This window comes from Rutidosis leptorrhynchoides, chromosome 8 (assembly GCF_046630445.1).
Source record: "Rutidosis leptorrhynchoides isolate AG116_Rl617_1_P2 chromosome 8, CSIRO_AGI_Rlap_v1, whole genome shotgun sequence".
Lineage (NCBI taxonomy): Eukaryota > Viridiplantae > Streptophyta > Magnoliopsida > Asterales > Asteraceae > Rutidosis > Rutidosis leptorrhynchoides.
The window spans coordinates 89,319,245-89,333,073 of record NC_092340.1 but is presented as its reverse complement, the minus strand read 5'-3'; the positions used below and the strand labels follow the sequence as shown (position 1 = coordinate 89,333,073).

General features: G+C 37.3%; 1 protein-coding gene across 1 annotated transcript; it reads right to left on the bottom strand.

The window, feature by feature from the left end:
• Positions 1-5,038: 5,038 nt before the first annotated feature.
• On the bottom strand, positions 5,039-13,583 carry LOC139865008 (formate dehydrogenase, mitochondrial). Its single transcript, XM_071853560.1, has 6 exons — positions 13,417-13,583; positions 6,865-7,036; positions 6,250-6,790; positions 6,033-6,157; positions 5,447-5,559; positions 5,039-5,353 (listed from the first exon to the last, which is right to left on the bottom strand). The coding sequence occupies exons 1-6, from the start codon at positions 13,492-13,494 to the stop codon at positions 5,240-5,242; spliced, it is 1,143 nt and encodes a 380-aa protein (XP_071709661.1). The 5' UTR covers positions 13,495-13,583; the 3' UTR covers positions 5,039-5,239.
• Between the last annotated feature and the right edge of the window lie 246 nt (positions 13,584-13,829).

Sequence of the window (13,829 nt, the reverse complement as noted above, 5' to 3'; positions counted from 1 at the left end):
TACCACCCGGGGAAGGCAAATGTGGTAGCCGATGCCTTGAGCAGGAAGGACAGAGAACCCATTCGAGTAAAATCTATGAATATAATGATTCATAATAACATTACTACTCAAATAAAGGAGGCGCAACAAGGAGTTTTAAAAGAGGGAAATTTAAAGGATGAAATACCCAAAGGATCGGAGAAGCATCTTAATATTCGGGAAGACGGAACCCGGTATAGGGCTGAAAGGATTTGGGTACCAAAATTTGGAGATATGAGAGAAATGGTACTTAGAGAAGCTCATAAAACCAGATACTCAATACATCCTGGAACGGGGAAGATGTACAAGGATCTCAAGAAACATTTTTGGTGGCCGGGTATGAAAGCCGATGTTGCTAAATATGTAGGAGAATGTTTGACGTGTTCTAAGGTCAAAGCTGAGCATCAGAAACCATCAGGTCTACTTCAACAACCCGAAATCCCGGAATGGAAATGGGAAAACATTACCATGGATTTCATCACTAAATTGCCAAGGACTGCAAGTGGTTTTGATACTATTTGGGTAATAGTTGACCGTCTCACCAAATCAGCACACTTCTTGCCAATAAGAGAAGATGACAAGATGGAGAAGTTAGCACGACTGTATTTGAAGGAAGTCATCTCCAGACATGGAATACCAATCTCTATTATCTCTGATAGGGATGGCAGATTTATTTCAAGATTCTGGCAGACATTACAGCAAGCATTAGGAACTCGTCTAGACATGAGTACTGCCTATCATCCACAAACTGATGGGCAGAGCGAAAGGACGATACAAACGCTTGAAGACATGCTTCGAGCATGTGTTATTGATTTCGGAAACAGTTGGGATCGACATCTACCGTTAGCAGAATTTTCCTACAACAACAGCTACCATTCAAGCATTGAGATGGCGCCGTTTGAAGCACTTTATGGTAGAAAGTGCAGGTCTCCGATTTGTTGGAGTGAAGTGGGGGATAGACAGATTACGGGTCCGGAGATTATACAAGAAACTACCGAGAAGATCATCCAAATTCAACAACGGTTGAAAACCGCCCAAAGTCGACAAAAGAGCTACGCTGACATTAAAAGAAAAGATATAGAATTTGAAATTGGAGAGATGGTCATGCTTAAAGTTGCACCTTGGAAAGGCGTTGTTCGATTTGGTAAACGAGGGAAATTAAATCCAAGGTATATTGGACCATTCAAGATTATTGATCGTATCAGACCAGTAGCTTACCGACTAGAGTTACCTCAACAACTCGCGGCTGTACATAACACTTTCCACGTCTCGAATTTAAAGAAATGTTTTGCTAAAGAAGATCTCACTATTCCGTTAGATGAAATCCAAATCAACGAAAAACTTCAATTCATCGAAGAACCCGTCGAAATAATGGATCGTGAGGTTAAAAGACTTAAGCAAAACAAGATACCAATTGTTAAGGTTCGATGGAATGCTCGTAGAGGACCCGAGTTCACCTGGGAGTGTGAAGATCAGATGAAGAAGAAATACCCGCATCTATTTCCAGAAGATTCGTCAACACCTTCAACAGCTTAAAATTTCGGGACGAAATTTATTTAACGGGTAGGTACTGTAGTGACCCGAACTTTTCCATGTTTATATATACTAATTGAGATTGATATTTACATGATTAAATGTTTCCAACATGTTAAGCAATCAAACTTGTTAAGACTTGATTAATTGAAATATGTTTCATATAGACAATTGACCACCCAAGTTGACCGGTGATTCACGAACGTTAAAACTTGTAAAAACTATATGATAACATATATATGGATATATATATAGTTAACATGATACTATGATAAGTAAACATATCATTAAGTATATTAACAATGAACTACATATGTAAAAACAAGACTACTAACTTAATGATTTTTAAACGAGACATATATGTAACGATTATCGTTGTAAAGACATTTAATGTATATATATCATATTAAGAGATATTCATACATGATAATATCATGATAATATAATAATTTAAAATCTCATTTGATATTATAAACATTGGGTTAACAACATTTAACAAGATCGTTAACCTAAAGGTTTCAAAACAACACTTACATGTAACGACTAACGATGACTTAACGACTCAGTTAAAATGTATATACATGTAGTGTTTTAATATGTATTTATACACTTTTGAAAGACTTCAATACACTTATCAAAATACTTCTACTTAACAAAAATGCTTACAATTACATCCTCGTTCAGTTTCATCAACAATTCTACTCGTATGCACCCGTATTCGTACTCGTACAATACACAGCTTTTAGATGTATGTACTATTGGTATATACACTCCAATGATCAGCTCTTAGCAGCCCATGTGAGTCACCTAACACATGTGGGAACCATCATTTGGCAACTAGCATGAAATATCTCATAAAATTACAAAAATATGAGTAATCATTCATGACTTATTTACATGAAAACAAAATTACATATCCTTTATATCTAATCCATACACCAACGACCAAAAACACCTACAAACACTTTCATTCTTCAATTTTCTTCATCTAATTGATCTCTCTCAAGTTCTATCTTCAAGTTCTAAGTGTTCTTCATAAATTCCAAAAATTCTAGTTTCATAAAATCAAGAATACTTTCAAGTTTGCTAGCTCACTTCCAATCTTGTAAGGTGATCATCCAACCTCAAGAAATCTTTGTTTCTTACAGTAGGTTATCATTCTAATACAAGGTAATAATCATATTCAAACTTTGGTTCAATTTCTATAACTATAACAATCTTATTTCAAGTGATGATCTTACTTGAACTTGTTTTCGTGTCATGATTCTGCTTCAAGAACTTCGAGCCATCCAAGGATCCATTGAAGCTAGATCCATTTTTTTCTTTTCCAGTAGGTTTATCCAAGGAACTTAAGGTAGTAATGATGTTCATAACATCATTCGATTCATACATATAAAGCTATCTTATTCGAAGGTTTAAACTTGTAATCACTAGAACATAGTTTAGTTAATTCTAAACTTGTTCGCAAACAAAAGTTAATCCTTCTAACTTGACTTTTAAAATCAACTAAACACATGTTCTATATCTATATGATATGCTAACTTAATGATTTAAAACCTGGAAACACGAAAAACACCGTAAAACCGGATTTACGCCGTCGTAGTAACACCGCGGGCTGTTTTGGGTTAGTTAATTAAAAACTATGATAAACTTTGATTTTAAAGTTGTTATTCTGAGAAAATGATTTTTATTATGAACATGAAACTATATCCAAAAATTATGATTAAACTCAAAGTGGAAGTATGTTTTCTAAAATGGTCATCTAGACGTCGTTCTTTCGACTGAAATGACTACCTTTAAAAAAACGACTTGTAACTTATTTTTCCGACTATAAACCTATACTTTTCTGTTTAGATTCATAAAATAGAGTTCAATATGAAACCATAGCAATTTGATTCACTCAAAACGGATTTAAAATGAAGTTATGGGTAAAACAAGATTGGATAATTTTTCTCATTTTAGCTACGTGAAAATTGCTAACAAATCTATTCCAACCATAACTTAATCAACTTGTATTGTATATTATGTAATCTTGAGATACCATAGACACGTATACAATGTTTCGACCTATCATGTCGACACATCTATATATATTTCGGAACAACCATAGACACTCTATATGTGAATGTTGGAGTTAGCTATACAGGGTTGAGGTTGATTCCAAAATATATATAGTTTGAGTTGTGATCAATACTGAGATACGTATACACTGGGTCGTGGATTGATTCAAGATAATATTTATCGATTTATTTCTGTACATCTAACTGTGGACAACTAGTTGTAGGTTACTAACGAGGACAGCTGACTTAATAAACTTAAAACATCAAAATATATTAAAAATGTTGTAAATATATTTTGAACATACTTTGATATATATGTATATATTGTTATAGGTTCGTGAATCAACCAGTGGCCAAGTCTTACTTCCCGACGAAGTAAAAATCTGTGAAAGTGAGTTATAGTCCCACTTTTAAAATCTAATATTTTTGGGATGAGAATACATGCAGGTTTTATAAATGATTTACAAAATAGACACAAGTACGTGAAACTACATTCTATGGTTGAATTATCGAAATCGAATATGCCCCTTTTTATTAAGTCTGATAATCTAAGAATTAGGGAACAGACACCCTAATTGACGCGAATCCTAAAGATAGATCTATTGGGCCTAACAAACCCCATCCAAAGTACCGGATGCTTTAGTACTTCAAAATTTATATCATATCCGAAGGGTGTCCCGGAATGATGGGGATATTCTTATATATGCATCTTGTTATTGTCGGTTACCAGGTGTTCACCATATGAATGATTTTTATCTCTATGTATGGGATGTGTATTGAAATATGAAATCTTGTGGTCTATTGTTACGATTTGATATATATAGGTTAAACATATAACTCACCAACATTTTTGTTGACGTTTAAAGCATGTTTATTCTCAGGTGAATATTAAGAGCTTCCGCTGTTGCATACTAAAATAAGGACAAGATTTGGAGTCCATGATTGTATGATATTGTGTAAAAACTGCATTCAAGAAACTGATTTCGATGTAACATATTTGTATTGTAAACCATTATGTAATGGTCGTGTGTAAACAGGATATTTTAGATTATCATTATTTGATAATCTACGTAAAGCTTTTTAAACCTTTATTTATGAAATAAAGGTTATGGTTTGTTTTAAAAATGAATGCAGTCTTTGAAAAACGTCTCATATAGAGGTCAAAACCTCGCAACGAAATCAATTAATATGGAACGTTTTTAGTCAATAAGAACGGGACATTTCAATGGTGTGGTCTCAACTTTAATGAGAGGTCTAACATCCACTCGATTGGGTGCCGTTGTAGACTCCACCACTGAGTTACACAACCAAAACTTGAATTTCGTACGAATAGTAGTAATTCTAAAAGAAATAAAGGTTTTTTCTTTTTTTCTTTTTCTAAAAGAAAGTTTTTCTGTTCTTAGTGGTGTGATACCTGACAACGGGTATTAAAGTTAAAGTTTCAGGATCATTATTGTTCGATGGCAAGAAGTATTGAAACTCATTGTCATTCATATTCCCATAACCAAACCTCACTATTACAAACTAGTAATAATAACTTAAACCTTTTTAAGTTTTATTCAGAAGCATTCTGCCCACCAGTCAACGCAACTAACGAGAACTCGCCATGTTGTTGACGCTAGCGGAGATTAGCGGTACTGGCTTGCTAGTTCACCCTCCTTCACAATGTAATGTTGTGGCTGGAAATCTTCACCCTTGAAATAATTCTCCAACATTTCCTTCACTCCAGCCGCATATCGCAACTGCACATATTCCATTCATTAACATGCATTTTCTATTATTTAATTTGAACACTAAAAACCAATGCAAACAGTGAAGAGAACAAATTTAGAAACCTGAGCATCAATTGTAGTTCCAGAAATGTGAGGGGTCATAGCTTGATTTGGCATGTATCGCCATGGATGATCCTTTAGAGCTGGTTGAGGATACCAAACATCTCCACTATAACCTAAAACAAATAAAAAGTACACCATGCAATTGAGACCAATAGGTCTTGAGAAAAATTAGTCCAGACAATGTAAACCAAAACTTAAAAAAAAGGTCCAATGGATTTCCTTCTAACCTATTGGGCCCAATAAATAGAGATAGGTCTAATAGGTCTAATAGATCTTGTGAATGTGTCAAATGGGTCGAGCATAAATATCATAACAAATTTCATTCGTCAAACATTTATGAAAGCATCTGGACCCGTAAACGTAAAAGTCAAATGTAAAAGTATATCACCCGTTTTGACCCGTTACCCAACCCGCCTAACATGACCCATTTGGATCCGTTTGACCTGTGACCCATTTCAACACAAAACCATTTTGACCTTTTACCCAAACTGACCCAACCTGACCCGCTTGCCAAGTTTACATAAAAAAAACAAAAGTTAAAATTCAGTGAAATAGTACACTTCTGTAAAACAATTTAAAAACTTGCCTCCGATGTGTCCACTAGAACAACCATCAACAACAGCTTGTGTATCCATTATAGCTCCTCGAGCATTGTTAACGATAAGTACCCCCTTCTTCATTTTAGATATCTTTTCTTTGTTAAACATCCCTCTGAAAAACATTTTACATTTTTGTTAATTCTTTTAGTAATTAGTAATGATCACCAACAAAATTTTTAAACTAATTTTGACATGAAAACTCGCCTGGTTTTTTCTGTTAATGGAGTGTTGATAACAACAATGTCACATTTAGGAAGCATCTTATCAAGATCTTCCTCGTAGTTAGCACCAATTTGATTCTCCAAATCTGAGTCCATTTTAATACGATCGTGATAAAGAAGATTGCACCCAAAAGGCTTCAACCTTTGAAGTAAGAGTCTACCAATACGCCCACAACCAACTGTTCCCACTGTTTTCCCTTCGAGATCATAAGCCCTGTAAGCAATACCTGCAACGTTCCAATCTCCATTAATAACCTGATGGTATCCAGGCAAGAAATTTCTAACAAGAATGAGGATCCTCATAAGTTCGTCTTCTGCAACAGAAACAACGTTGCTTTCGGTAACTTCTGCTACAGTTAATCCAGCTGCGGCAGCTGCATTTAAGTCCACGTGGTCAGACCCAATTCCAGCTGTAAGCAGCAGTTGCAGATTCTTTGCCTTTTTAATCCTTTCAGCGGTTATATAGCCCGGATGAAAAGGAGTCGTTATAATGACATGTGCATCAGGTATGTGCTTTTCTAGCTCTACAATAACAAAAAGGAAACAAAAAGTGAGTCGCTAAACACTAGTAATATATAATATAATGTAAAACACATACCGCAATCGGGTCCCTCCTTGTCATCAGTGACTACATACTCATGGCCTTGTGACTCCAACCATTTGCGAATACCTAACGCATTCTCAACACAGCCCACAAAATTAGGGTTCATTTCAGCATACTCATGTGCCTTGTAGAAGACACCTACAATCTTCTTTGGCCCAGCAGAAGCCTACTCTCGTCCGAAGTAAAGAAACAATAAGTGAACCATGACAATATAAATTTGAACTGAGGTCATATGAATAAACTGAATGAGAAACCGTAAGCGCAAAGTAAGATACAGCTTAAGTTTATACAAAATTATCACTTGACGTAATGTTAGGCAGGGATATAACCGGGGACTGAAACTTGACTAAATTACACAGTAAAATTGGTAGTAGAAGTAATAAATTTAGTAATAGCTGAAGTAATTAGACAAGTTTTAAGTTTGCAAGTTCAAGACCAAGAGATTAATGTGCATGAAAAACAGGGGAGCTGGTTAGAGAGCTCCCAACGGTGGTGTGGTGGAGGCCGCCCTCCTCTCCGCCCAGTACCACCCAGTTGGCACCACCACTCCCTCCTCTCCGCCCAACTTCCTCGCCCTTGTTTCTTTCTTACTGAAGCAGATTGAAGGACGGATGAATGTCAAAAAAAGGCTAGCATGACGTGTACATTATGTTCCATTATTTGTACTATTAAATGATATAATAGAGGAAGAGAGATATTGAATTGAACTTGTATGTTTTGTGTGTTTATTATCAGTACATAAGCCTCCATTATATAGGAGTAACAATTACATAATATATCCCTACACTATAGCAATAACATAGCCTTATACAATTATATTTGTCTAATATTCCCCCGCAAGCTAAGGGCGGAAAACGACATGTAGCTTGGATCGTAACAGGTGAAATCTTGGTGAGGACAGCGGCTTGGTGAAGATATCTGCAATCTGATCATCAGTAGTTATAAACTGAACTGAAAGTTTTTGTTGAGCAACTCTTTCTCGAACAAAGTGAAAATCAACTTCTACATGTTTTGTACGTGCATGAAAGACTGGGTTAGCTGAAAGATACGTAGCACCAAGGTTATCACACCATAAGGTAGGAACCGATTTAACAGGAACACGAAGTTCACGTAATAGATCTTGAAGCCATGTTAGTTCCGCAACTGTGTCAGCTAGGGCCTTGTATTCAGATTCTGTTGAGGATCGAGAGACAGTCTTTTGTTTTCGTGCAGACCATGATACTAGATTTGAACCTAGATATATTGCATATCCTCCCGTGGATCGACGGTCATCTGGACAACCTGCCCAGTCAGCATCAGAGAAGCTAGTCAGCGAGTTGTATGTTGAATCAGTGTAGGCATGAAGCACTGTTCCGGAGTCGTGAATAAAACGTAACCCATAATTGGCAGTACCCTGTAAGTAACGGAGAATTCGTTTAACTGCTGACCAATGATTTATCGTGGGACAATGCATATACTGACAGACTTTGTTGACTGCGAAAGTGATGTCCGGTCGAGACAATGTAACGTACTGAAGAGCACCTACAATTTGACGATATTGAACGGGGTTGTCAAATGTGGCACTATCACCAAGAGCAAGGTTTGCGTTGGTTGTCATCGGAGATGAAACTGGCTTAGCATTAGATAAATCAGCACGTTCCAAAAGTTCATGGATGTATTTGCGTTGTGATAGAATCATGTCGTGACCATTCCTTGTGACTTCAATCCCCAGAAAATAAGACAAGTTACCCATATCTTTAACAGCAAATGAGCGGCTAAGACTTTGTACCACCCTATCTATTTCCTTTGCATCGTTCCCTGTTAAAATAATATCATCAACATACACAAGCATGTATAGAAGAGTGTTCCCATTAGAGTAGATAAACAGGGAAGTATCCGTTTTCGATCCATGAAATCCAAGAGATTGAAGTGCCGTAGAGAGTCGATGAAACCATGCTCTAGGTGCTTGCTTTAATCCATACAAGGCTTTGTGAAGGAGGCACACATGATTTGGTTTAACTGAATTGACAAATCCCGGTGGTTGTTGTAGATAAACAGTTTCCTGCAGATCACCATGTAAAAAGGCATTTTGTACATCAAGTTGCCTGAGTGACCATTTCTGAGACACGGCCAAAGAGAGAACAACACGAATAGTTGTTGATTTTACAACTGGGCTAAATGTTTCCTGATAGTCGATGCCTGGTTGTTGTCGAAATCCTTTGGCAACTAAACGTGCTTTGTAGCGTTGTACTGCCCCTATTTGATCCCGTTTTAATTTGTATACCCACTTGCAATCAACCACATTTGAGTTTGGAACAAAGGGTACTAGTGACCAAGTACCATTTCGCACCAACGCTGAATACTCTACGGTCATGGCTTTACGCCATTGAGGATCCTTGTTAGCAATGGTAAAGTTCTGCGGTTCTGTTTCAGACAAGGGACCTCTGGTATGATAGGAGGTGGCATTATGTTGGTAGATTTGTTTAGGATTGGGGCGAAGATTGGCTGGTCGAGAACGAGGAGGTGGCTCAGTGTTGATGGAAGGGGTCGTATTAGTAGTATGAGGTAGCTGGTTGTGACTCTGCTGAGGTGGTGATGAGGAGGGTTTTGAGCGACGATGATATGTATGAATGATAGGTGGCTTGATCGTGCCGTGTCCAAGCGGTGGAGTGGTGGTATTTTTTGGTTCTGGTTGGACACACCGAGTCTTAGGAGCTGTGGAAGATGAATCTTTAGGTTGTGAGGATGGATGTGGATATTTAGAGATGTAGGGATTTACTGGATGTGTAGGATTGGTTGTATCAGATTGTTTAAAAGGAAAGGATTGTTCATTGAAGCGAACATGACGGGCTACATAAATATGATCCGATTTGGGGTCGAAACATCGATAGCCATGATGGGCGGTACTGTAACCAAGAAATACACAAGGTGTTGATCGAAAATCCATTTTGTGATTATTGTATGAACGAAGATGGGGGTAGCATTGGCACCCAAAAACCCGAAGAAATGAAAAATCAGGTTTATGTTTGAACACATGTTCAAAGGGTGAGGTTGTTGAGTTTGTTCTGGATGGCATTCGATTGATAAGATACACTGCAGTGCCAAAAGCAAAATGCCAAAAACGTTGTGGTACATGTGATTGAGCGAGTAAAGTAAGACCGGTTTCAACAACATGTCGATGTCGTCTTTCAACCAAACCATTTTGTTCACTTGTATGAGGACAGGAAAGGCGATGATTGATGCCTAGTGGAGAAAAGAATTGAGAGAGATTTCTAAATTCACCTCCCCAATCAGTTTGGACAGATTTGAGTTTGGTCTGAAATTGTCGTTCAACCATTGCCACAAAATGCTTAAAGGTGGCGTAAACATCAGATTTGAGTTTTAATGGGAAAAACCACATAAATCGTGAAAAGTGATCAACACACAGCAAAAAGTATTTGTGACCATCAAAGGAGGTAACAGGCGCGGGTCCCCATACATCACAAAAGACTAAATCCAAAATGTGCGAACTTTTATAAGTAGATGGTAATAGATGTAGTTTAGAGGATTTTCCAACATTACAAGAATCACAAAAGGTAGTTTTATACTTATTTTGTAAAGGCAACTGGTATTTAGATAACATGGACTTCAAAAGTTGTGGATGTCCGAGTCTTTGATGCCAGGTAATTGAAGATGCACGGGTAGTGGAGAATGCTACTTTGTGAACAGGTGAAGACTGTGGAAGATGGAAGGAGTAAAGACCACCATTACTTGGGCCCGTGAGGAGGGTATTGTGTGTAATCTTGTCCTTCACAGCAAAGAAAGTTGAGTGAAATTCAAAATACACATTGTTATCAAGACAAAACTTTTGTACAGAAAGTAGTTTATGTTTGATTTCAGGAACATGAAGTATGTCTTTAAGGGAAAAAGTTTTATTTGGAGACGAAAATTGTGAGGAACCAACGTGAAGAATGGGTAAACCCTTACCATTGCCAACATGAAGATAGTCCTCACCGTAGTAGACCTCGGAGTTGCCAAAGTTGGATTGGTCTGGAGTAACATGGTGACTAGAGCCTGTGTCTGGGATCCAAAAGGTTGACGCTTGTGAGCGATAGTCTGTAAAGTTGGCTGAAGGTGACTGTCATCTCATAGTAGCAGTGTTACGATTAGGGCATTGAGATGGGATGTGCCCAATCCCACACCTGTTGCATGTGCCAAAAACTGTGTTTTGATTAGAAGCCCAGTTAAATGAATTTCGATTACCTGCTTGATTTCTGTTGTTAAAGTTGCCTCGTCCACGTCTATAATCACGTCCACGACCACGGTTATTGCTAGATCGGTTAGTGTACATGGCTTTTGCAGCCGGTGTATGAGCAGGTTGAGCTTGGAGTCCAAGTTGAGATAAAAGCAGTTGTATGGCTTGAAGTTGATCTGTTTGTGAAGCGGGCAAGAAATTATTAGGAGCTGTTGAATTGCGACTTTGTGTGCTAGTCGTGAATGCTTGAACTGAAGGAATGTCGGGTACAGATTTCTTGATCATGTAGTCGTGGTCTGATAGTAGGCCATGAAGGTCTACAAAGGTAGGGGGCTTTTCGCGGCCCAGAAGACTTGATTTTAAACCGTTATATTCCTCTCGTAGTCCTGATATAACTAGCATCACCAGATCTTTTTCTTTCATTTTTTCGCCTATGTTAGCGAGCGCAACATCGTATTCTTGAGTCCTAGTTAGGTATTCTGCGGTTGTTTCATCTGGCTTCATCTGTAGTCTGAGAAGCTGGGTTTTCAAAGTGTATTCCCGAGAGGAAGTGTGAGGAGCGTAGGCACGCTCAAGGGACAACCATAGATCACGAGACGTTAGTCCTTGAACATGTTGAAATGATGCTTCGGATATGGTAGAAATGAGGAGCATTCGTATATGAGCATCATTAGAGACCCAATTAATGTAATTGGGGTTTTGTGGTTGAGACTGTGTTTCTTCATCTTTTTCTGGTGATTGGACCGAGGATGGGACATTTTTAGGTGGACAAGGGATTGTGCCATCAATATAGTCAAACAATTTGTTGGTGACGCAGAACGGTTGAACCATTGTTTTCCAGTAACCATAGTTCGTGGGAGATAAGGTGAAACCAAATTTGTGAGAGTTGTGTGCGGTTTTCTCTGTTGTAGTAAAGGTAGCTAGTAGTGCCATTTTCAGAAATATAGAAAAAGATACAGTAGATATACAGTAACAATATATTGTTTTTTTTTTTTTTCGTTTTTTTTTCGTTTTTTTTTTTGTTTTTTTTTCGTATTTTTTTTTTTTTCCGAAGTGAATGGTAGTTTTTCCTAATTTTTCTTGGATCGGTATAGATCGAAAAAGGAATTCGAAAAGTGTCGGCACCTGTGGTGGCGCGTATATGATGGGTTTGTGCTGAAATTTGTTTGCGTGTGTTCGGAGATTAATTCCGCATCTAGTGTTAGTCTTGGTTGATTAGTGCTTTGAGTGACGGTGATTTTGTGGGTTGAGCGAGCGGATTTAGTTGTTATGACCTGAAAAACTTGTTTCTGATGTGAACGTTCCAACAACGCTGCATTCACAGAGCATACTTTAAGTTTTAAAGGTCAGTTTTTTTTTTTTTTTTTGTTGTTGTTGTTGTTGCCGGAATAGTAGCTGCCGGTTTTGTGACCGGAATAGTGGCTGCCGGAATTGTTGACGGACTTAGGCCTTTACAGCTCTGATACCATATTAAATGATATAATAGAGGAAGAGAGATATTGAATTGAACTTGTATGTTCTGTGTGTTTATTATCAGTACATAAGCCTCCATTATATAGGAGTAACAATTACATAATATATCCCTACACTATAGCAATAACATAGCCTTATACAATTATATTTGTCTAATATGTACCACACAATATTTAATTAATAGAGTGGGTCCCAATTTATTTGAGAAAGTATGTCATTGTTGGTATTGTTTAGTGCCGGGTTAGTCAATGTGGCGCTGATGTGACGACTAGTCCTGCGGAGGAAGTATGTCACCACTGGGAGCACCCTTACTAAAAAGAGTCATAAGTGGTGTTTGCTGTACTTTGTGACTCAACAGTTAAAATCTGTAGCACTTCTATGGAAAGAAATTACTCTAACATGAACATCAAATGTTCTATGTACATAATTTCACAATTATACAAAGGTAAAACTGCAATTGTAAAATACAAAATGATCAGTGTAGGCAAATATGATGACATGGACTGCCACGTTGACAGATGCAATGACAAGGACTGCCAAGTAGGCACCCTACCTGCTGATTGGTCACAAATCTTAAACTTCCGATCAATTAGTAGTTTTTTAGTTTTTATAGCTAATTCATTCTGTACATTTTTTTTTGTACGACAATTTTCCCTTTATATAAACTCAAAAAAATGAATTGAATTGAAATTTCAAATAGGTAAAAAGTTCAGATCAATCGCATGCATACAATCAAATTAAGATTAAAATCAGAATAAACTAAAGATCAGAATAATTAACAGTAATTAGCTAAACCTAGTAAAGAAGTAGAATTGAGTAGTGCTTAATTAAAAGTAAATGAAATGAAATTAGCTAGTTACATGAAGGTCTCTGGTAAAGATCGAACGGCTAGCACGAGTTGCAACGGCAGCAGCAGCACGTTTGATCGCGATCGACATCGTGTTTGTTTGAATAATTTGATTAGGCACAGCAACAGCAATGTTGTGAGAAGGATGATGATGATGATGATGATGATGATGATGATGAAAGAGTAATCGAATATTAGACGTCTCTAAGCAGCCCAAGTGGCCCACCCATAAATAATCGGTGCATGACTACCACGTGTTTTATAGGAGCGTCTTCGTGAGTTGGTACCTTGTGAGCTCACAGTCAGCATTTGCCAAGCATTAAATTGCGTATTTGTGATATTTAAATGTAATTAGCTATTTCCGATAGAACAAATTTTCATTTTAAGGTATTTAATAAATAACTTCTAATTGTTATTTTTGTTTTA

Excerpts from the sequence above, each read along its gene's own strand:
- LOC139865008 (XM_071853560.1), bottom strand. The coding sequence starts at position 13,494 with ATGTCGATCGCGATCAAACGTGCTGCTGCTGCCGTTGCAACTCGTGCT. Across the intron at positions 6,158-6,249 it reads CCATTAACAGAAAAAACCAG|AGGGATGTTTAACAAAGAAA; the intron begins GCGAGTTTTCAT and ends AATGTTTTTCAG. Across the intron at positions 5,354-5,446 it reads GAACTACAATTGATGCTCAG|TTGCGATATGCGGCTGGAGT; the intron begins GTTTCTAAATTT and ends GAATATGTGCAG.